The sequence below is a fragment of the Kryptolebias marmoratus genome, linkage group LG7, assembly GCF_001649575.2.
Source record: "Kryptolebias marmoratus isolate JLee-2015 linkage group LG7, ASM164957v2, whole genome shotgun sequence".
Classification (NCBI taxonomy): Eukaryota; Metazoa; Chordata; class Actinopteri; order Cyprinodontiformes; family Rivulidae; genus Kryptolebias; species Kryptolebias marmoratus.
Window position 1 is genome coordinate 24953016 of NC_051436.1, and position 24470 is coordinate 24977485.

General features: G+C 37.2%; 2 protein-coding genes across 2 annotated transcripts; one reads left to right on the forward strand and one right to left on the reverse strand.

Moving 5' to 3' along the window:
- Positions 1-325: 325 nt before the first annotated feature.
- Positions 326-13537, reverse strand: ccnb3 (cyclin B3). The gene is made up of 12 exons (XM_017439618.3): positions 13377-13537; positions 13054-13189; positions 12874-12957; positions 10340-10452; positions 10082-10235; positions 9892-9990; positions 9653-9745; positions 7291-7428; positions 6958-7113; positions 4253-4402; positions 1034-1164; positions 326-941 (listed from the first exon to the last, which is right to left on the reverse strand). Exons 2-12 carry the CDS (start codon positions 13135-13137, stop codon positions 869-871), a joined length of 1275 nt encoding a protein of 424 aa, XP_017295107.1. The 5' UTR covers positions 13138-13189; positions 13377-13537; the 3' UTR covers positions 326-868.
- Positions 13538-15992: 2455 nt separating this feature from the next.
- Positions 15993-20874, forward strand: si:dkey-171c9.3. Its single transcript, XM_017439619.3, has 2 exons — positions 15993-16093; positions 19599-20874. The coding sequence occupies exon 2, from the start codon at positions 19605-19607 to the stop codon at positions 20466-20468; it is 864 nt and encodes a 287-aa protein (XP_017295108.1). The 5' UTR covers positions 15993-16093; positions 19599-19604; the 3' UTR covers positions 20469-20874.
- Positions 20875-24470: the final 3596 nt, after the last annotated feature.

Below are 24470 nucleotides of genomic sequence, written 5' to 3' on the forward strand. Positions count from 1 at the left end.
ATGAGACCCCATATCTCACTGAGACTACCTGCATGAATAAAAAGTGAAATTAAAAAAAATAAATAAAAGTGAACTGAGACATTAGGCAAATCACTGTTAGATCTGATGACATGCAGGTTAATGCAATTATCAAGAGGCTTTACAAAAGTAACATTTATGAGTGTAATCTCTCACAAAACACATCACGTTGTCCTACTGACCTCTGGTGGCAAAGATGCACAAATGCATTCTACAGTGATCCCATTCCATCTCTTTTCCACAAAATGCTTTTACCCAGTGCAACCAGTATGCCAAATTCAGACTAAAATAAACAGTCACTGCACCAAACATTAAAAGATGATTCTTTATTTTAGGCTGACACGTGACAGCCATTTTAAAAGGTAGCACAGCATCATCTGGTCATCTTTTGTACAAATATTTAGCCTGATGATGTTAACATGATAAACACTGTACAAAACACAAATGCATTGATAATTAGCTACAAACTTTAACAAAGTATGAAAACCTATAAAACTTATGGGCAAGTGTGTAATTTATTAGTAATATCAAGCCTTTAACATTTATTTCAATTGTTTTTAGTTTTGAATTATATACACTCAATTCATTAGTAATGTCTGAGCCTAATTGTTAAGATTCTTTATCTTCTTATAAATGATATAACACACAAAAACATCTTTAACATGCTTAAAGACAAATGCCCAAGTTAAAACACTTTTAGAACTAGAAATAAGGTTTAATTTCCAATTTTTATAGAACACAGACAATACATATAAATATAAAACATTTGAACAAATTATGTACAGGTTTTGTAAAATGGAAGGTTTTACTTCACTTGGTCTTTGTTTTACCATTTTCAAAATTGATGTCTTCACTGAGAAGCTAATGCTTTCTCCAAGATGTTGATATCAACCAAAGGCAAAGATGCAACTTCAAAAAACACCCTGAAAAATGTTTTTTTAAAAGATCCAATAAAACCATCAGTTTTTAATTAAAATGTCAGTGTGCGTGCATGCATTTCAATCTGCAGACTTACTTATGAGAGTATTTGTTCCTCACAGCCTTCAGTTTATCATCAGGCGGAACTGAAAGCATCAAGTGGAGCTTTCTGACGACTGGAGCCAAGTCTGACATCTGATAGCCGGAGTGGAACTGCAATATGGGAGACTGTAGGACAACAGAAACAGGGTAGGGTTGATTTCATATTCAACCATAGATGCACAAACCCCATTCAAGTTTAAAGAATACAAAAGAGCTTCAGCTTTTGTGGTTTACTCATTTGAACTCGGGTTGCAAAAACACTTGTAAAAAAATATTCCTTATTTAGGCCAGGAATAACAGCAAAAAAATAAATACAAATTTTATATACTCTGATTCAATCAGTCCTACTAACACCAATGTACATTTTACAGCTATTCAACAATCCTAAAAAAGAAGACATCATATATATGGGAGCATGTTGTTCTAAAATTTGTGTATACTTTTACGCTCTGATGGTGTCAGCTGGCCATGCCATAGGGACTAATGCACAACCATACCATCAGTTAGCAGGCTTTTGAACTGTGCGGTGATAAGTCAGAGGGTACCTCTTCTCTTTAATTTAGAAGAAATGGTGTCCAAAATTTTTAAAGTTTGATTCACTGACCACAGAACAGTTTTCCACTTTGTCTTAGCCTATGAGCATTGGGCCAGAAATGACGACGGCATTTCTGGGTGGTGTTTACATATGGCTTTTTCTTTGCATGATAGAGCTTTAACCAGCATTTCTAAATGGCACAAGGAACCATGCAATGATGTTTGTAACAGAATCAGACCTGCTTCTACTGTGGTGCTGCCTGAGAGCCTGAAGATCACAGACATCCAATACTGACTTTTGACCCTGTCCATCGGATAGAGAATTCTCCCGATTGATTTTGAAAATATTATGAACTGTACATGATGGGATATATAAAGTCCTCCCAATTTTACAGTGAGAAAATTATTCTGAAATTGTTTCACTATACACTCACCGGCCACTTTATAAGGTACACCTATCCAACTGCTCATTAACACAAATGTCGAACCAGCCAATCACAAGGCAGCAACTCCATGGATTTAGGCATGTAGACATGGCCAAGACGATCTACTGCAGGTCAAACAAAGCATCAGAATGGGGAAGAAAGGTGATTTAAGTGACTTTGAATATGGCATGGTTGTTGGTGCCAGACGGGCTGGTCTGAGTATTTCAAAAACTGCTGATCTACTGGGATTTTCATGCACAACCATCTCTAGGGTTTACAGAGAATGATCCGAAAAAGAGAAAATATCCAGTGAGCAGCAGTTCTGTCGGCGCAAATGCCTTGTTGATGCCAGAGGTCAGAGGAGAATGGCCAGACTGGTTTGAGCTGATAGAACGGCAACAGTAACTCAAATAACCACTCGTTATAACTGAGGTATGCAGAACAGCATCTCTGACTGCACAACACGTAGAACCTTGAGGCAGATAGGCTACAGCAGCAGAAGACCAGACCGGGTGCCACTCCTGTCAGCTAAGAGCAGGAAACTAAGGCTACAATTCTCACAGGCTCACCAAAATTGGACAATAGAAGATTGGAAAAACGGTCTGATAAGTCTTGATTTCTGCTGCAGCATTCGGATTGTAGGGTCAGAATTTGGCATCAACAACATGAAAGCATGGATCCATCCTGCCTTGTATCAACGGTTCAGGCTGGTGGTGGTGATGCAATGGTGCGCAGGGGCGGGGACAGCGCGATTCTGTCACTGTTGGCGCATGGTGAGGTAGACAAAGGTAGCGGTTTTGGGGGAGCGGGTGTATAAAAAATAACGTATTTATAATAAAAAACGGAGCTTAGCCAGGGTAAATTGAATGTGAAAAAAAAACACAATTACAACTAAAATTGGACCAAACTGCCTTGAAATACCTTGGGATTCTGATCCCCAAAGATACATCCGCGATAACTAAGTGTAATTATGAGGACCTTCTGACCAAAATTAGATTGGATATACAACGATGGACTGTCACCCCCTTCATGAGTTTAACCCAAAGAATTGAAACTGTCAAAATGAACCTACTACCAAGATTTATTTTCTTGTTTCAAGCCCTACAGGCAGAAATTACAAAACAGCAATTTATAGTGGGACACAATGCTTTCTAGATTTTTATGGCTTAGAAAAAAGCAGCGAATTAGATTTAAAACACTACAGCTCTCAAAAGAAAAAGGGGGTATGAACGTACAACATTTAAGGAACTACTATTACTCTGCACAAATTAAACTCTTGATAAACCTTTGTAATAAAAACTATAATGCCCGATGGAAGGACATCGAATTGGCTCCTAAGAATCCCTACCTGACAACGCAAAATATTGGTTTCAAATATTAATTACAGCCTGTAAAAACACTGTCACCAGACGCTGGCTCCTCCCTGAACACCCCACTATAGAAGAACGGATGGAACGATTAACATTTCTACAGCAGCTACTCCTCCACCTCAACCTTTCGTTCGAAGGAGCTTGAAAATTTAGATAATTAGCAGGAGTGGATGCATTTTTACTAACAAAATCCTCCTGTTGTAGCCAGGTTTCTGTTAGACAAAATAATAAATAGATCTTATGTTCAGCAAACCACATTTAATGATTTTGTTTTTCTGTTTTGATGAAGTATGGTTTTTTTGTAAGATTTTTATCAATTATTTTTCTAGAGCTGGTTTTTTATTTAATTTGGGCCATAGGTGAGCTGACACTGTTTCAATGGGGATTCGGGTGGGTAACAGAGGAGAGGCAGCAGAGAGGTGTGTAAGACTACAACTGCTTCCTGGACTGGACCTTTGGTTAACAATGATTTGGACGACTAACAAAATCAGCCAAATTCCTAAAAAGAAGAACAGCTCCACCCAAAGTGGAATGGATACCATCTCTCCACATTAGACCATGTTTTCCCCAAAATGCACTCCAATTACCTACATAGCAACATTAATTTTACATACCTCCGATTAGAGTAACAGGGTGTCATTATTGCTAATGTTTAAACATTTGATATGTTTACCATGTTCCACTGTGAATAGATTTTGGGTATATAGGACTTCCAAATCATTAATTTTTTTTGTTTACAATTTAAACATTTCAATTAATTAAGTTGAATCTGAGCTGAAAATGATTAAAGGTTTGTGTGCATAGACAGTAAATCATTTTGATTTACTAAATGTAACAAGGAACTCTTCCTAATGGAGTTAGACTATGTGAGAGAGCTTAACTCACCCATCCTCCCAGGTCTTTGGTGACCAGAGCCATCAGCAGGCAGGCTGAGGCCAGCAGTGAGCCCCTCTCTGGCACCAGGTCCATCTCCATGAGACTCATTTCACAATAGTAGCGAGCCAGAGTCAGAGTGTCCATACCAGCATTCACACACTGCAAAATAAAAAAATCTTTTGACTGATTTTTTTTTTTCTACATGTAATTATATTCCTCCCCCGTCACACATTTGAGAGCCATTTTCTGCGTATCGGTCACTTCCAAAAGGTTTTCATGTAAAGAGGAGTATACTATGTACATTCCCTTAGACAAAGTACACAGTACAGTGTTCTCTAATTAAGCATTCAAGCTATAGGACTATATACAACAAATACCTCCACTAAATAAAACAAAAATATTCTTGAACATTTGTTGTGTCTGTCAAAAGAAATTATGGAGCTACTGAAATGATCAAACAAGGTCTTAAATATTATAGAAACACTATTGTTGCCATTTACAAAAAGATAAGAGTATATTGGTTTGAATATAATAATTATGATGACAGTAAAGTGACTGTCTGTCCACTCAGACCTCCCACATGTGAGGCAGCTATGCTAACCATTGTCCCAACAGCAACGAATGGCAAAACCTAACTCATCCTTCATTCAGATTGAGAATTGTAAAAAGTGACCCAAAAGAGAAACTCAACATTATTTTAGTGAAGTATTTTAGATAGAGAAAATTTGACATTTCCATCTTGCCATCAATATGGTGAGGGTACTGAGCCACCTGTGAGTGATGTGGGACAGAGGAGGGCCCACTGCAGCCCCTGCTTCTTGTTGGAAAGAATGATACTTGCTTTCACATCAATGTTCAAAAGTCTCCAAGACACTAGAAAAAGTTGCTTGTCGCTTTTTGGAAAAATAGTCACTAGAGGGGTCTGAAAACTTGCTAAATATAGCAACAAAGTCTCTACGTTGGCAACACTGCTTGCACCTGGGAAAACAGGACCCTCCCTGCTCTGCTCTGATTGGCTAAAACTTGATTGGCTTTGGTTTGCTTTATTTGTTAAAAACAGCGCCAGTTTAATCCCTGTATGATAACTGATGGCTTTACCGGGACCACAACAAAATACCCTTTATTTCCTCCTCAGTTTCACAGATGATGGTAACCCGTCCTGGCCATGTTGACAGCAGAGTTTCTCCCAGAAAAGAGGCTAAGCCTGGTAGTAGGTGGCCACTCGCCGGCCGACCATGATTTTGTAAAAAAAAATTATTAAAGTTGACAGAAAACTTGAAAATATGACTATTTATAATGTGATATTGTAAGATATTTGTGCCAAATATTTACACAACTACAGTTTTACAAAAAGGCACTTTTGAAATACTTTTTAAAACAAAACTACAATTAAAATAAATACACATTGTTTGCACCTAATTTGAATCCTAATTTAAGTCACATTTACAAATAAATTAAATTAACATAAATGGAAAAAGTGCAAACAAAGCACCAACACACGTCTCACGTCAAGGCCAATGAATACCAACAGAGAACTCTGATAAACAGAGAGATGCTGTACTGTACTGTGCTTTTTGTGGCACAGGCTGCATGTTGGATCACTACAACAACAAAACAAAGCATATCTAATGCTGAATTTAAAAGCATAATTTTACTGTTAAACAAGGATAAATTAGCACACATCATATTAATATTTTCACTAAGTACAAAACATGCTTACCGTATTCGGTCTTGTAAAGCCACCCGGTGAATTTTAGCTCAACTAACCATTTTTGGTTAAACTCAATGTTTATTGCTAACTCCAGCAGTAACTGAAGCTGGCTTGACCTCAGGGCTCATTAGAGTCCCACAGGGCTCAGCGAACATCGCGCGGACCTGAGCGCACATGGAGACTTTTATACTTGGTGCTTATGTCGGTGCAGTATTCTCCGAAAAGACAGGGGGCAGTACGCTACGTAACCAGTGGAAATACGGTAAAAACTAGACCAGGTGGTTGTCACGTCAAATATGGCTGCATGTATTCAGGAGGAAGTACTATTGTGTTTCTGGCTGTGATACAGAGAGGATGTTTAAACTTAAAGCATTCAGTTTGACTTTCATTGATTTATTTGCTTTAGTTGTGATTCACCCATCATAGGACTAATATTTCTATAAACTCTCCTCTTTATCAGCTGCAGCAGTAATCTCCTTCCATGAGTTTCGACCCGTTTGATTATCTTTGTGATCTCTCAGAGGGATCATATAAATACTGATAATGGTGAACCAGCTCCGCTAGAGCAGTTAAACCGTCCATTTTGAATGGAGCATGGCGCGCGTGGTCCACGCGCAGTTTCAAAAATTGGGAGGTGCACGAGCACACGACGTGACACCGCGCGGAACCTTCGCACAGGGGCGGGGACACCACGATTGTGTCACTGTTGGCGCGCGTTCCCTCACGCGGTGAGGTAGATAAAGTTAGCGGTTTTGGGGGTGTGGGTGAAAAAATAAACAGTGTATAAAAAATGACGTATTTATAATAAACAAGCGGAGCTTAGCCTGGGGGCCGGGTCAGCAAAGGCTTATAATACACTGGGGGGAAACCATGGACAGATAAGTTTAATCTCTAAATTTGAGTAAACCCCCCCACACACTTACATAAAAATCCACAAAACCATGGTACAAGGAGCTCTAGTCTGTCCATGTCACACATGTACTCAGAAAACACATCAACACACCTTGGCATAGCGTCTGAGGAAGCGATACGGAACGGGAATGTTGATGTCAAATGAAAGCTTTTGCAGGATGCTGGCCTCCATGGAGATGAGCTCCTCCTTCTTATACGCATCATCACAGATATAAAGGAAATCGTCGACACAGGGTGGGTTGCGCTCCTGCAGGATCACAAAAATATATATTTTTTAAAAGTTGCGCTGTGAGAATTTATTAGACATAAATTTAACTTAGTTACTCCTTATTGAGCTAACAGGCCTCTTAATGGATGCTCTGTGTCAGTTTTGGTGTTTCAAACCTCACCATACTCAGCTTTACTTAATTTAAAACCCTCTCACCTCAAATTTGGAGGCTATGAGCATGGATGTGGAGCCAACAAGCTGCAGCATCTCCCTTTGGATGGGAGTTTTTGACAGATAGTGGTCTGTCATCTTAATGGCCATGTAGAGGGTTTCGTGGTACAGCTCAAAGTTTTCCTACAGAAACAAAAACAGAATCATAACAGAGAGCAACAACAGACTGGATTCTGGTTTTCAAACGAGTTTTTATTTCAACCCTAGCTGCCTGGAGTACATCTAAAGGCTGTCAATGCTAAAGTGTCAAAGCCCCTTTATTACTAACTGGCCATTTTTTTTGTTAGAATTTTTCATTCCCTACTACTCCCACAGCTTTGAAAAAGTGCATACAAAATGCATCAAAACAGGTGACTCAAACAAAAACATTGTGTTGTGAATTTTGGTAGCAGTATATTGTATGACAGAAGAAAAAAAAAACACTAAATAATGAGACTTTGGCAATACAAGTGAGAAAATCCAGTTCTTTTTGGAGCTCTTTAACTCAGACACATTTCACAGTAGAAACCTCATTCAGAGTCCAAACAGGTCAAAGAAAAATTAGCTTTACATGACTGAACTGGCATTTAGACATTTTTAATATTTTTACACAGTCACAATTCAAGTTTTGTGATTTTTGAAGGCTTTACCACAGAATGTTGAGTTAGAGTTTCATGATGTCATACACCAACATCTGTGCTGTCTAAAGTTTCCTAAATCTTTGCACATCTTTTACAGTTTATGTATCAAGAACAGAGGTGTTTTTCTTTTCGTTTACCCAGTGAGTCTCTCGTTTCTACAGAACTTGCGTTTTTCTCTCAAATCCCTTCAGAGTCCACACATCCAAACTCTCATTAACTTCCATTATATCCAAGCTTAAAATTTACTCTTCAAAACCCATGTTAAAGGGATTTCATTTACCTTATATCTCCTATATTTAACACTGTAAACCAGTACTGCCCAATTATAGCCTGCAAGGCCCATTTTCTTGCAGGTCTTAGAGATTTCTCTGCTCCAAAACACCCAATTTGAATCAAAATGTGATTATCATGCTTTTGTAGAACTTGAAGACATGCTAAACACATAATTCATCCCTGAATCAGGTAAGCTGGAGCAGGGAAAATACTAAAATTTGCAGGCTAGTGGCCCTCAAGGACCAGGAATGAACATAACTGCTGTAGACAAAAACTGATGTGTGACAACCAGGTGCCTATGCCACTTCAGTTTATTCTTGGTTCTCTTTACACTTCTTATAGAGCTTATACATTAAAATCAGTGGCGGGCGGTGCATTTCACACTTAGGCCTTCAGTAATGTCCAACTTAGTCAATAAATACCTTTCATTATGCCAGCATTTATAACACCAGGATTGGAGAGTAGTTAGAAACACACTTAAGCACCACTTGGCATTGCATCACCTCAGTTGTGTACAAAATGGGCTATTATCATGCGCATTTTAAAAATCAACAAAGCCGCATCAGCAATTAAAACATATCTGGTATGCTACTGTCAAAACTATATAAAATAGAATAAAATAAATAAAATGTTTGCCCTCACCAAAACGGCTGTGTCCCCCAAAACACTTATTTTAACACAGAATCCATTCTGGTACAGGTTAGCGAGCTCGGGGTTGGCCGTCTTCCTCTAACGAGATCTAGCTTCTCTTGGAAAGTTTGTCTTGAAAACAGTCTTGCCAGTACATCAGCAACCAAATCAACGTGTTGCTCTCCTTCAGCCATTGTGGGTGAAAAAAGTTTTTAGCCGTTAACAGTCCCGGGTGTGACTCTGTTGACCTGCATAGCACTGCCGTGGCTCAAACTAGTAAGTAATCACAGGACACGTAAATGTCACGTTCAACGTGAGGCCAGCTAGAGGGCCTTACTGACAACTCGTGATCTGATTGGCTATCACAACTGTCTGTCAACAGTATTTGGCCGTTCACTTACAGCGCACACACGCCTGCACTGACAGTTCTGAAGGCCAGATTTCATACAGCCTTGCAACATAAGGTAGCTGAATTCTGATTGGATAAAAACTCTAACCTAAAAACAACAGCACAGTACGGAGCATAATATGACACGAAGAGAATATGAATACTTTTAGATATCTGGGAAAGTAAATTAAAAATTAAGGTAACCTTTATCATAATTATGATGATTCTTGGTTATGTTAGGCCAGCAGAGAAGGCCTTGCTGGCCCTGACGGCCCACCACTGATAGAAATGTAGGGATTGGGTCAGCTGAGATCACGGTTTTTTTCTCAAATTAAAAAAAACAAATAAACAAACTGGTTTGTATTCCTGGTTTAAACCACCAAAAATATTTTATGTAACATGAATTTTAACCATAGACACCCCTGTAATTACTCACCTGAACTTCAACCAGCCAGTCGACCAAGATCGCCCTCATCTCTGCATTCAGACTGGGCTGCTTGGGCATGTAGTTGGAGAGAACAAACTTTTCCTGCACCGAAGCAAAGATGGGATAAAAAAAAGAAAGATGACCTTTACATTCTGTATCACTCTCTGGAATTACCTTTTTCAGAAGCCACGGAGGGCTGAGAGCAAGTTGAAAGCTTTGAAACATGTTTTAGCATGCTGTAAGCTCACCTCTCTCAGTTTCAGGTAGTCAAAAATATCCGTTGCATACTCTGGGCACATGTAATAGTCTTCAGAGTTCTCTGAGTCAATGTCAAACTCATCTGGGATCTAAACAAATAAAACAAGACAAAAAAATAATAATAATTTAAGTTTTCACTACTTCTGCACAGGGTCTTATAAAATGTGTCATTTTCCCCACAGGCTGCCTCTGAAGGTGTGAAGGTGTTTTCTGAACAGCAGGAAGTGGATCCTTCACCAGCTCCTCTACTGGCAGTGCAACATGTTTCTCCTCTTCTTCTGTATCAGTCTTCTCCCTCTCTGTACTTGTTCCCTCTGAGCTTACAGATGATAACCTGCAGAGGGCAAGAGGCTGGGATTTAAAGCTAAAACTGAAGAAAGCACAAAACAAAACAAAAAGTTACATCTGAGGATAATCAAACCATTAAAAATCATTTACTTTATCAAGTTTGCTCGATTCTTTGCTGGAACTGTGGTGGTGTTTGTCTTGTTCACAGATTTCTTTCCTGGTTCTTTCTTCCTCCCTGGAAGGCTGATCTGAACCTTATGAGCCTGGAGATGCAGTAAGATTAGGATTTTTGTTGATATCAGATTTTAAAAAATGCCCTGATACGATGAAATACAGCAGCAGATGCAGATACAAAGTAGAAAATCCCGTTTTCAAAGACTGTTTTATGAAATCTTTTGATCAAAAGACGGGCAAAACAGATTCACATCAGATATTCTCTCCACAGCAGGATTCCGATCTCCCGAATTATGTCACACGTTCAGTGACCATTAGAAAGGCTTTTGGAATCAAGTGTTTTAGAACATTTCTAATAAGTTACCCAATTTCATATGATCCGTTTATTTGTTTTTACTCTTATAATTATCTCTTTTCGCTTCAAAAGAATTAAAGCTCATTTCAGAAATCACTGCATAAGTTTATTTATTAAAAGCAATAATGCATAGGCATGGAACCACCCACTATGTGGTCATTAGTTTTCCATTTCCGTTAACTAAAACCACTCAAAGAGCACAAATCTCCGCCAAGCTCATAGGGTCATTAAAACATTGTAGGAACTGAATAGTGATCTGAATCACCACCAAAATTTAATCCAATGTTTTTTGTGACAACTCCAACGTTTCCTGAAAATTTCTTAAAAATTTGTTCATTAGTTTTTAAATAATCTTGCTAACAGATAGACAGATGGACAGACTACCGAAAACAATCTCCTTGTTGAAGGTACTAACTACCACTCTAACTACATATAAACTAAGTATTTCAGGTGTAAAATGTCACATGTGGTTTTAAACAATCTGTCATTTCCTTAACTAGGCATCAGTCCATTAAAAAAAAAAAATATATATATATATAAAATTAATTTTAAAAAGTCATTTGCAATGACCATATCATTTCTACTTTTTCCTGAGTTGGTTTTAAAACCCTCATATTCATCAGTATTTTAGAGCCAAGCATTTGTAAACATAAATACACAGAGCTCTGCTCTGTACTTCAACTCTACTCTACCTGAGTTAGCAGCACAGCAGTCACACAACCAAAGTGGTGTGTGGGTGAAAACAATGAAGCAGAGGGTGCAGCAGAATTCCACTTGTGTTCTACTAAACAGGTAGTGATTAATGATCAAACATTTTAATAGAGCACATCTATTTTTGTTGTGCTTATATACCCTTTATTGTCTTTTTATTAGTTTTTTTTTCTTACCTTATATTTATTTTTGTTGTAATGTCTGGTTTGACTGTAAAGAACCTTGGTTAACATCAGCCGTTTTAAATGTGCTAAATAAATAAAAGTGACATTCAGTGTGCACTGTTTCAACTCTTACTGACATTGCGTTACTGCAGTAAAGTATTTGTGGTTTTACTGGAGAGTATTTCCTTTTTTTGTTTTTCAAACAAAGTCCCAAACTTCTGACCTTTTCCTCCAGTTTTTTCATTAATTTCCTTGTCAACAGTAATAAATGTCACTGGTAAACGTTACAGCCTAGTACTAAGCAGTCACGTGGATTGAACAAAAGAATGAATCAAATAATCAAATATTTTTGACTTGAGGATGCTTTTAGAATTGGGTTATTAGAGTTATTTGGAGAATTGGGGGCTGTGGTGGTCAGTGCTACAGTCTTGTAGGTTTGAGCCCAGGTTGTGGCAGGAAGAGCATCAGGTGTAAAACAATTGCCAAATCATTCAAGTGAATTTGCTCACTGTGGCGACCCTTGAACAAGGGAATAGCCAGAAGAACAACAATAACAACAACAGAATTGTTGCTGCCCTACAGGAGTTGACATTTGTGAACAAACTGGAAATAGTTTACTGAAAGAAATTGGGATTTAGAGCCAGGGGGAAGCCAGTGGAGATGCAACATGATTCCATATTTTAATTTTTACTTTATCTGATAAACTTATTGGTAGTCAGAGGCTTTCTTTAAAGGACTTAATATCACCTGTCACCTTTCATGCCAGAGATTTAAACCAAAATCATCTTATGATGAAAAGGGATGGAGTTACAGCTGTCTTAGTCAAACCTTGTAAATGACATGCACAATCTCAAGCAATACTGTGAAATTTTGCAAGATGAGACAGCTCAGAGAATGTGCTGAGAACAACTGTAAGTCACTACTACATCCAAACTGTAGCTCAATAGCTGTAAAATTGACTGAATTAATACCATTTTTGTGTTCCCTAAAATGGCAACCATCTTGAATTGGGTTGGCTCCAATCATTGATCAGTTGTAGATGTACGTACAATCATTATTCCTAAAATGTTTCATGAAAATTTATCCAGTGGTTCATGAGATATTTTGCTAACAGACAGAGTTGACTCCAAATAGCCTGATGTTCATTCAGCTTCAATGCTGAATCTGAATACTGCGGACTCTCCTCTAAAATCTAATAAGACTGAGTCAGGTCCTTGTTAGATTTTTCTACCTGGGTTATTGAGCATGTATCAGGACATCAACAATAAAACGTTCCTTACATTGGTGAGATCTATAAAAGCAGTCCTCTTCTTGGGATTTCCACGAGGAGGGGAGGATGACCTCTTTACCTGGGGGCCTTCTTCCTGAGAGACAAACACAGAAACAGGAAAACAAGTCACAAAACGCGTACGTGTGCAAAAAGTAACAAGTTATGTCTTAACACTGCAGGGATGTTTCACCTGGTTTTCTGTTGCTGCTGCAGTCAGTCTGGGTAACTTGCTCGCAGCGGTCGCTGAAGATTTCTTCCCCCTTGGTAAAGGCATGGCTGGCTCCTTCACTTTGACTGCTGAAAACAATTCTCTCCACTCGTTGCTCCTTAAAACATATATATTAAAAAAATGTCGCGTCCAAATCGAAAGATAAAATGTTTTACCTGACTTAAAGGGTATTTTTTATATAAAAACCGTGCATGCGTGTCCTCAACATTGCACGGGTGGAGTTTACTCAAATAAACAAGCTATGTGCTCAAAAGACAACGCGTGACTTAATGCATGTATCTTACCTTATCGTATTTTTTCCCTTTTCTGGTTCAGTGTAGGGGTTAGATGAGGGGGAAACTACGTTCTTGTGTGGTATATAGTTCAAGTTTCTCGAGCCGCAAACAAAAGCCTTCTAGCTGAGGATCCAAACCTCCAGCGTCTCGCTATCATTGGCTAGAATTTGAGCGAGGGAGGCCAATCAGGAAGCGGCAAAGAATGCAGTCGCTAGGGAGCACTGAATTTATGTAACAGCTTCGCCCGGTGTGTCGATGTGGGTAAAATTATAAGCTTTTTAAGTGCCGGTGTAGATTCTGAGGCATGCAGGACATGGCAAATCCAAAAGGGGAAAACAAAACAAAAACAAATAGACTGTATTCTGTAGCTGGAGACATTTCGCTTCTCAACCGAGGAACTTTGTCAACTAAAAAAAAAGAGAGATCGCGGGGTTTCTAATGAACCAATAGCATTTTATAAACCAAAAATAAGGTTTAATTTTGTTTATTTGTTTTGTAACAATAATCAAAGTGTATTATTTGGCTAAGTAAGTTTAATACAGGATTAAAAAGTGACAAGCTATCACCGCCCATCTCGATGTTGACAACATATACAGCGAACGCTGAATGAAGGAGGAGCTGGTGACGATTTTCAAACCCCCTGGCATACAACAGACATGCGCATTGAGGATTGTTGATGTTTTCCGTATTACTACATAAGCAGTCATTGTTTTAAAAGTGCATCACGAGTTAAATTAAATGTACCCGTGTAACCATCTGTCTTAACATACGATGTTAAACAAAAAAATCATAACAAATACACAATAAATGAATTCACTTTTTGTCTGTCTGTCCATCCATCCATCCATCTATCTATCTATCTATCTGTCCGTCCGTCTATCGCTCTACCTAATGATTAATTAGGAGGAACTTGGAAACTTTATAAATTTAGATTTAGAAATAACCCCATTTTGAAGTGTTTGGAACATCCCCTTAACTACACAAATACTGGGTTGGTTTTTTTTTGTGTGTTAGCAGGTGATTCTTTTATGGACAACAACACAAGCCCAACTGGATGTCCTTTTTGTGTAACACCACATACCCTTAGCTGCTCCACATTGAGTTAAATAGGAAATAATGCTGAAATCAGTTCAGAGCTGTATTCTTCCTGCATCAGTTGCTTATGTTTGGCTGGTCTGGCACAAAGATATCAAATTCCATTAGGCAATCACATAAAACTGAAATGATCATTAAAATGTATTTAAATTCCTCTGTTGAGCAATAATCTCATTGTCATAAAGATAAGCATTTCCTGCAGCATGAGTGGAAAGAGAACAGCAGGCCTACTGGGTCTCACAACCCAGAGATTATAAAATTGTGGATGACTTATGTATACCCAGAGTGCATATTCAAAGTGGACAGCAGGGGAATATGATAGCCAATGTTTACCCAACTGCCAATGACTTTGGATCTGATTCTAGTCCAAATAATGAGAACTGAGGCCACAAAGTGGTTCTGAGTCTTGTTTAATGAATTTTAGCTGAACAAGATAGTCTTCTTTTGACCTGGGGACAAAAGATATCCGAGTACACCATCTAAAATAATTAATTCCTCTCACTAAATTGGCAAACACTCATTGAATTTTATTTTATTCCAGTGCCTTGTATTCAAACATATTTATCAGCAAAAGCTCTTTGGTCTCTTCCATGTCTTCACTTAGCCTTCACTTTGTCTAAACTGGATATCTTGAAGCAGCTGGAAGTCTTGGAGTTCACTTGCTTCAAGTCTACACTGCAATATCATCTCACACAGTTCACTTCCTTCATCTCCTCACACAATATTGAGTTGTTTGAACCAAAAAGCCTTCACATGAATGCAGCCTTTCTTTATGTAAAGTTTAATCACTCTTTGACTGGTTGAAGCTGCTAAGAAATCCTAATGAGTGGTGTTTAGACTCTAAATTCAGTTAACATTATGAGGAGAGTTGCCCAAAAGCCACCAGAATGTATAAATGTTTAAATAGGTATGGAATGAACAAACAGTCATACTGTCCTTTACAGCTTCACAATATTTAAAATTGGAACAAAAAAAGACACATGAAAACCTAGAAAAATATGATGAAGATGTCAATCACTGCCACTAGAAGGCAGTGGTAGCAAAGTTAAAAAGCACAAGTACTTCCCACAGGAAAGGACTTTTTCCATAGACATAAACAGTCATAGACATCTTTATACAAACTAAAAAATGGCTATAACTCAATCGATTTTACAGATATTGAGTTAAAATGTGATGTGGCAGTAGCTGAGAGCCATCCCCAACACGTACTTTGAGGCTATCAGATTGAACAATAGCTTGTGAGATCACACATACCCGTATTTTCTAGATTTGACCAAAATGGCAAAAAATACATTATTTCTCAACATAAGATCATTTTAGTCTAAAACTACTACATTAAAGGATGCAGAAAATATGCATTTCTGAAAGAAATGCTTGGCCTTTAACTTTGTTCCATTTAATTCCCAACCAGAGAACATAATCAAGCTGATAGAATCACTCTATACCGCATGATGCTTTTTCATTTCCTCCTTTTTTTAAGTGATGTAGATTTCTATAGAAACTCCTCCCACAGACACAGATGCACCCTAAAATACATACAGGAAGTGAGAAACACTTGTGAGCCTCTGTGTCTTACCCTTTCCCATGTAACTCATTTGCATTGGAGAGGCTAAACGGCAGCAGTCACTTCGGTAAGTTGGTTGACATGCAGGCAGTTCACACAGCCTTGTGTTTCCTGTAATTTGCTTTTACCTTTTTTGCTACATTTGTGTAACATCCAGTTGGTCCATTATTGTTATAAATCAGAAGATGCCTTTTTTGGGCTGCCATTCTTTATAATTTGCGCAGGGTCAGTTTATTTTTAGTTGAAGGCGCCTTATATAGTTTCTTATTTTGGCTCTTTTAATAAATCTCTTTTGTCGCCATTTTCTATTGAGCAAAAAATGAATTACAGCTTCCTGCAATAGCTTTTTGTAATTTAAATTTTGTTTAATCTCTTAAACACAGAAAATGAAAGAAGTCTTCATGAGAGGTCATGTAAGACATCCATATCTAACAAAATTGTGTAACACATTTAACTCAGCTTTGTACAAGATAATGGAGCAGATTCTTTTGGCAAAATGTCGACTGTGAGCCTTAGAATCAGTGTGGTTTATTTGGGATTGTGTAATGTAGTGAGAAGGCGTCCTCCACTCACAAACTGCCCCAGCCAAGATAAAATCTTAGTTTTTGCTGTAATTTGTTTCATGTTTGTAATCCATTTTTTATCCCAGCCTCTTTGTTTGTTGCCTTTGTGTTTATTCTAATCACAAATTGAGATCCACAGATTAATTAACAGGATATTACAGCAGCAGACCAATATAAAATTTAAAGAATATTCAGTAGAAATGATCATTTGTTCAAAATAATTTTGTATCTTTGGCAATGCCTAAAGCAACACTGGGCTTAACAAGACTAAAAAGATGAACTGTGAGATTGGGAAAGGCAGATTTACTTTGTGAACTGTTTTATATTAAATTTATATAAGCTCTTTATCTAAAATGTTTTTTTAAAGACATGTTTTGCTTAAGTGAACCTAAATAGATTAGTAGCAGAAGAATCAAATATCAGGAAGTGTTTTTATGTGTGAAGTTTAATTCCAGTTTATGTATACTGTTAAAGTACAGAACTGTTCAAAAGTCTCAAGTCATTCCTTGCCCTTTTATACTTTGCTTCTAAGCTGACATTCTTATATTCTGTCAAAATAGTCTTTATCAAGAGGTTTTCTGGTTTTCTGGAAGGTCTTTCAGTTTTTCTTTCAACTTTGGCTACATTTTCCATAACTTTCAGTCCAGTACTGACCATTTCAGATCATTTTTTTGTTAAATTTGTTTGCTCAAGCAACTTAACGTGACTTGTGAATCATTCAAATTTGAAAATACTCCCAAACTCAAGGGATGAACCAGTGTTGCACTAACACATAACATAAAACTTACCAAAACACCAATTTTAAATAGGACACAATGTTCCTAGGAGAAGAACACTATTGTGATGCATCCATTCAAGTTCATTCACCTTTTTTGTTCCACAAGTTACCATGGAACTGGGTCTGTAGTGGTTTTTCTAAATATATCCCTAATTTTTTTCAGAGATATTTGTCTTTAAAGATAGACTGTACTTTTGACAAAAAACATTCAAGTGTTGTTCTCTGGCTCTACCTTTGTTTTCAAATATTGCCACGTCTGTCTCCTGAGTTATTAAGATTCCTATGGCCAAAATGGCCAAAATGAGTGATCTAATATGGCAAACCACCAACCAAAGAGTGATGTTTCAGGATCTCTCCAAATTATTATTAGTGCATTCCATTTATAGCTGGAAGTCAGAATTTTCAAGTTTCAAGTCAGAAAAATCAAGTTTAATGTCCCCCACACCCAAAGTTGGAATTCCAACTCAGGTGGTACTCAGGATCCCTCTAGTGGTGGTCAGAATAAATCCTGGTATCAGCTATTTACATAAACTAATCAACCATCATAAGCTGAACTGCCCGCGACCCGGAATGGAGAAGCGGGTAAAGAAAATGGATGGATGGATGGATGGATGGATGGATGCTGAACTGTAATAAAAAGTAGAGATAGTTTAAAAAGTGATTCAGGCAAAATACAATCTTGGTTACAAATGGAAACTACTTGAAACAAAAGTGCTATGGAAAATATTTTCAGAACCAAAGTGGAAACTGGAGTGGACAACAATTACCCAGTGTGCTAGCTGCTATTTAAGCTGAGCCAGTGAAGGTCTAGGACTGAGTAACACCAAAAGGCGCAAAACAGCGAATAAAATGGATTCAAGTTCCCTCAAACTTGTATTCAGTTGGTGTGAGACAGATGAAGAGCCAAGACTGAAATGTATGCGGTGCTGTTCTCAGCAATGAATCCTTGAAACCATCACATTTTAACCTGCCGCCTTCAACCAAAGTTAGGGATTAGGCTAATTTGCTCATTCATGTCAAATATGAATATAAGCTTCTAAGATTCTACTATTTTTTATGTCTATCAATAGTGGTACATGGAAAGTTTAGTATTTTATGAGATGGCATTTTTTTATAAAAAGTTTGAAAATCACTGGTTTTGATTGTGGCTTCATGCCTTGTCTGGTTTCCTTTCTTGTTCCTAGAGTTTTATTTTGTTTGCTTTGTATTTTTTGCTGCCACATCAGCTCCTTTATTTTTTGATTATTAAAAAAAAAGGTTTTTTATTTGAACTCCTTGTATGGGTCTGCATTCTTGGGTCCTTCCCTCCACAAATCGTGATGTTCAATTTTTTGGGGTTTTTGGTTTTTAGATTATTGATGGAAACTCAGTGTTTCAGAAAATGTGAAATCCAACACTTCTGTTCTTTTTAAGAAAACAATGGCAGAAGAAGCATTCAGGGATCTGTTTAACCTAAAGTACTGATAGAACTCTGTATTAATCAATTACTGTACTGAAAGAATTCAAAGCAAAACATCAGGGAAATGACACTAATGACTCTTTACATAACTGGCACTCATATGTGTCCATTTCTTAAGTCTCATGTAGTTGTCTAAAGTTTTACTTACTACTGGAATAGATTCAAATGTCTGTCATAAACATTTTAGGTAACATTTACTTTGATTCCTTTTTTTCCAACTTTACATGAAGACTTTCAGGCAAACTTCTGTCTACATTAAACTACAGATGTCAGAGGAGTGACAAGTTGTGGTTTTTGAAAGCTAGCAAAGCTCTTTAAACCAATCTAGTTCTAAACTGAACTTCCTGTCTGCCACATCCTGACGGGCTGACAGCTCATATGTTGACAGGCTGTGGTTGAGGCCTCTGTCATACTTTCCATCTCAGGCAACTAAAAAAGGGACTTTCTTTATTCTTTGTGTGACTCTTATCTTTCTTTACTTTAGTGAGACTCCTGCATTGTTTTAAAGTTTCTTAAAGTTTAGTTTGTGGCTATTAGTTTCTTTTTTTGGACAGAAACAGACCAGAAAGGAGGAAAATTTGTAGTGCAGAGACTGAAAAGAAACAGCACCATTTAAGGGGCTCATTTGTAACCAATCTGGACTTAATTCAACTTGTTGGCAAGTTAAAATGGAAAAAATCAACAAGGCAGCAGTTCAAAGCATTTAGACATTTTTTATGATTTTCATATGTTCCTTGAATTTTAACCAAACTTGTTGTGTTTGTCCTCACAGCTTCCAATGCAGACTGAAAATTCAGATCCAAGGTTGCCTGAAAACCTTGGTGAGAGAGGGGCCCTAAATGCTGAGGTTCTTGAAGAATTTGCGCAAAGTATGGCAGAGAACATGATCCAGTCCTTCCTAAAGTTGGAACCTAAGCTGACCTCTTCCAGTAAAAACCTGAAGATGTTAGCTGAGGAGTTAGCATCAGCAGTAATGGAAAATGCTCTGAGAGAAGTGTGTATTCCTGGAAGTGTTGAGGATCAAATAGGGGGTTCAGAAAGTTCTGGGGTAAAGAATGATTGTGAAGAGGCTAAAAATATGTCCTTTGTGGATAAATCTGGGGAAGATGAAGACTTGGTGGACACTGAGATGGATCAAGTTAAGGAAATACATACTTCCAGAGTTGCTCAATCCTACCATCCACCCCTGTCTCACTCAGGGCTTTTGGTTGTGGGATCCCTCGATTACCCAGATGCCCCTCCAACCACACCTCTCATCCCTGAGCTTGAGAGGAGCAGACATAGCTTTGCTCGACAACTCAAGGGAGGATTAGCAAAGGTCTTCCTGCCCTCCCCTCCTCCTCCAACCCCAAAGGACAAAGAGGACAAGTCGAATAGTGACCCTCAGGCAGAACTGATGGAGCATCTAATGCATTCGCTCTCGCCACATGAGCTGGCAAGAGACAGTTTGGAAGCAGGTGCCCTGCAGGGAGCAAGTGCAGAGGCTTTTGCAGAAGATTTGTCATGTGATATTATAAACTGGGTGTTTAATTTGAATAAAAGGAGACAGATAACAGATGAAAGCAATCTTAAACTCCTTACCAACCAGCTGGCTGAAACCATCATCACCTCCTCCCTGGATAAAGCTAAAACTTCTCTCTAGAATTATAAATGGACAGATCAGATTTTTGAAAGAGGGTTCTGTAGAAAAGTTACAAACAAATAAGATATTATATGTGTAGATAGCTCTTTGAATGACCTTAGTTCAGAAAAATAGACTTTAATTATGATGTGATTGATAAGCTAACAATTAGTCAGAGAGGGGCCAATACCAAAACCAAATTGCTAAAACAACTCCAGTCTCAAAAAGATTATGTGCTTTGTAAGAATGCTATTTTAAAAACTGTTGCACTGTCGTAATTTATTTTGTCAATTATATTACCCTTCCTACCAGAAGTACTACAGCTAGCTGCTGCCACCATTATTTTTGTTTGCAAAAAAAAAAGACTACAGAATTGTATTTTAAAAACCATGTAATGCAATATATACAACTGTTTTTAGAGTTTTAAGACAACAGCAATCCACCTAAGTCTTTGCCTCACTTGCTCGTTGTTAGCTTGTCAGTTGGGTCAGAATTAAACTCTTTTTTGAAACTAAGGTTATTCAAAAGTGCTATCTGCACAGATAGGATATAAAGTATATATCTCTGTGTTCTATAGGCTTTCCACACAGCATGTTTGGCATCATCTCCTATGATTGACTGTCTGGTATCATGTATATATATATATATATATATATATATATATATATATATATATATATATATATATATATATATATATGTGTGTGTGTGTGTGTGTGTGTGTGTATTCTACAACGGGTGCTTTTAGCCATTTTGTTTGTATACTAGTGTTCTTTATTTACTTTTAATAAACTTATTTCTTAAATAAACTCATCAAGATAAACAGGTGAACTGTAGAATATCAGAAATTTTGTTGTCAAGACTGTCCTTTGATAGAAAAAGAAGACAAAGAATTGGTAGCATATTTGTGCCTTGAAAACAGTGTTCATTTAACAGTTCCAGTTCAAAGTAAATGAATATATGTGGGTTTTTGTTTCTATACTTGGATTAAAAATTAATATCATAACATTTCCTTTAGATGGCAGCAGAGGAAAAATGGTCTTACAATGTTTTAATTCTGTATAAATACAGCAGGGTTACCAGATGGGATACAAAACAAAAGACTGATTTTATTTCAGTTTCCTGTTCAGAAAGACAAAAGGTTTTGTCATTTTTGAAATAGATTTTTTTTATATTTATAGGTTCTTTATTAAATAAATGGTTATTACCACATTTACTGAACAGTTTTCTGCTGTCTTTCATGCAAAATTAAATTCCAAAATAGGAAAAAGCTGCACTGCAGATAAATAATTTTGCATCACACCACTTGAGTGAAATTAGAATCAAACTGCTTCCTCAGAGCCGGTTTGTGTGGTCAGTCTCAACATATTTATTGATCCAGCATGATTAATTTCTCCCTTTGATTGAGCTGATTATTGGGATGTTGGATAACTGTGTTGTAGCTCAGGAATGCATATATGGTCTAGACTTACTTGTTGTGGTCAATTCTGGAGGAAAAGTGAAAGCCAAAATTAATCAAACATTATCCTCTATGCCTGAAGTTTTTAATAAAATATCAACTAAACAGTAAATATTTAGAGAATGCTAAAGTCACTCTGTGAAAGCTTGAAAGTTTCTCAGTAAAACTTATTATAAACCTATCTGTCATTTCTTTCAAGAACATTCAATAACACAAAAATAGGTTTAACATTTGGATATTTGAGCCAAAAACACAGACTTTTGTTTGCCCCTTTTATGATTCCATGTGTGCTTGAACACATAAACACAGGTGCAGATGTGCAAATAATTCAAAGTGCGTTTATGCTTGAACACAGATGGATTGAGTTTGAGACAAAGCTGCATGTGTTTTCTACAAATAGGAGTGTGTTACTGCAGACAGCAAAACCTGGGTGGGATGAGAGCCAATCAAGCAAAAGGTTTAAACAAAAACATGTTCAGACTTATTTTAGATCCTGAAGGATATATGGCCACGAAATCATACAAATCTGTTCGTGGTGTCTAAAGAAAAGAAACTACTGAATCTGGGAGTACACTAAGCACCATGGCTGGTTTTAAGTGATCTGTTCTAATAAATATTGGAAATGTTTAAAATTTATTCTGGCTTGGTGGAAGAATGGTGCCTTTCAAAACAAAAAACTCAAAACGGTAAAAACAAAAAAAACTTGGAGGTCTCATTAGTGTTTTTAAACAGTTTTTCCACTTCTGTACATTTATTTCTCAAGAAAGCAGTTGCACACATAAAACTGCATTATCTCTATACATGATACTGTTTGAATGCATAAAATGCAGAGAAATACATTATCAGCTTGTTTTGCTAACAACAAAATAAGCTGATAGCTTGTTAGCACATAGCTTGGTTAGCACAACAGTTAGCCAATCCTACTGGTTTAAGTTGGGTGTGACATTATTCTCAGATCCCAGTTTAGACTTCTGAGGTGAACTAAATAAAGCCTAATTACAAAAAAGGGCTAACAAAGAAGTGTCCCTACAAAATAAAACAGGAAGTGAAGATGCCAGAGAATAGCAATCAACAAATCTTGAGCCTAGGAGCTGTGACAGCTGATCAAGTCATAGAGTGAAGAGAAATAATTAAAAAAATGTCTTTCCAATTAATCATGGCATGATGTTGGATGATTGTTAGTTTCAGTTACAGAAACCATCCTTCCAACCAACTGACAGCAGAGTGGGTGGGGGATCGGGGTTTCCAAAGACATAAAGTAAACATTTTTGGTGTGAAATTTTCAAACTTTTTTTTAAATGAGTAAATTCACAAGCTCTTCCCAGTTTATTTAACCTTAGTGAAATCACTGCAGTCTATACTCTAAATGTCTAAAACATTCTGATTGAGAAGTTAATGGCCCAAAACAAAAAAGTTAAGAGTTTATTTGAGCATGCCAAAAATGCAATACTTACACATTTACTTGGCTACAGAACATAATACTCCCATAGCTCTGATACATCGTGGGAAGCTAATTCCAAACTTTTTCTATCTCACTACTAACATAATAATGTTTTCTTACCACAAAACATTTACTCACACAATCAGAAACTTACAGGCAGAAACATTGATGAGCTGAAGGGCTCAGTGGACAGTTGTGTTGTCAAAGGAGGTGCACATGTGGAAAAATGCATCTTATGTTGTGATGAAGTCAGCTTCCAGTGAGAGGGGGGGAGTGAGTGAGATGACAGAAAAGAGAAAAAGTGAAAAAATATGAAAGACAAATAACAGAAGAGCTTTAAAAAATAATAATAGGAAGCACAAACATTGCATATTTAAATTGTAAAGGATAATTTAACAATTTAAACAAGTATGACTGGTAAATTTAACCTTTGACCTGTTTTCAGTCATTTCAGCTGTAAACAAACACATTTAGTTGTTTGCAGTCAGTCACAAATTCTAGAACACATCAACCATCAATATGAAAAAATGCTTTTCTTTTGGCTGCTCCCTTATGCAGGGGGTTGCCACAGCGAGTGAACTTGCACAAAAGATTTGGCAATTGTTTTAGGACAAATGCCCTTCCTGACACAACCTTGGCTTGATCCCACAGCTTCAGAATTACAAGACCGCAGCATCGACCACCAAGCTACAGCGGTCACCATCAATATGAAAAAAATATTATGCAGATTTAGTTTTTTACTTTTTGAAATCTTTTTGACCAGTATTCACAACTATAATATGTCCTTAAATGAAAACTTGTAAACTAAATTTGTGAATGGCTGCCAAGTACCGCATGCATTTGTTTACCTATGAAAAGAACCAAAGTGATTCAAAATAGGTCAACAGTGGTGACGAAGAAGTCACTTGGGATCTAGTTGAAAAAACATTGAAACAGTTGACTTACTGGTCTAGAAGAAGTTTTGAAATGTCTTACTTGCTCTTTCTATTTTCTTTCATGTTTAGCAGCAGATTGACTCATAAATTTTCACTTAAACATGTTTTTTGAGATTATACATTTGTCTGATTCCACCATATTTGTTTGCCTACACAAACTACAGCCATCTTATACTAGGTCAATGATG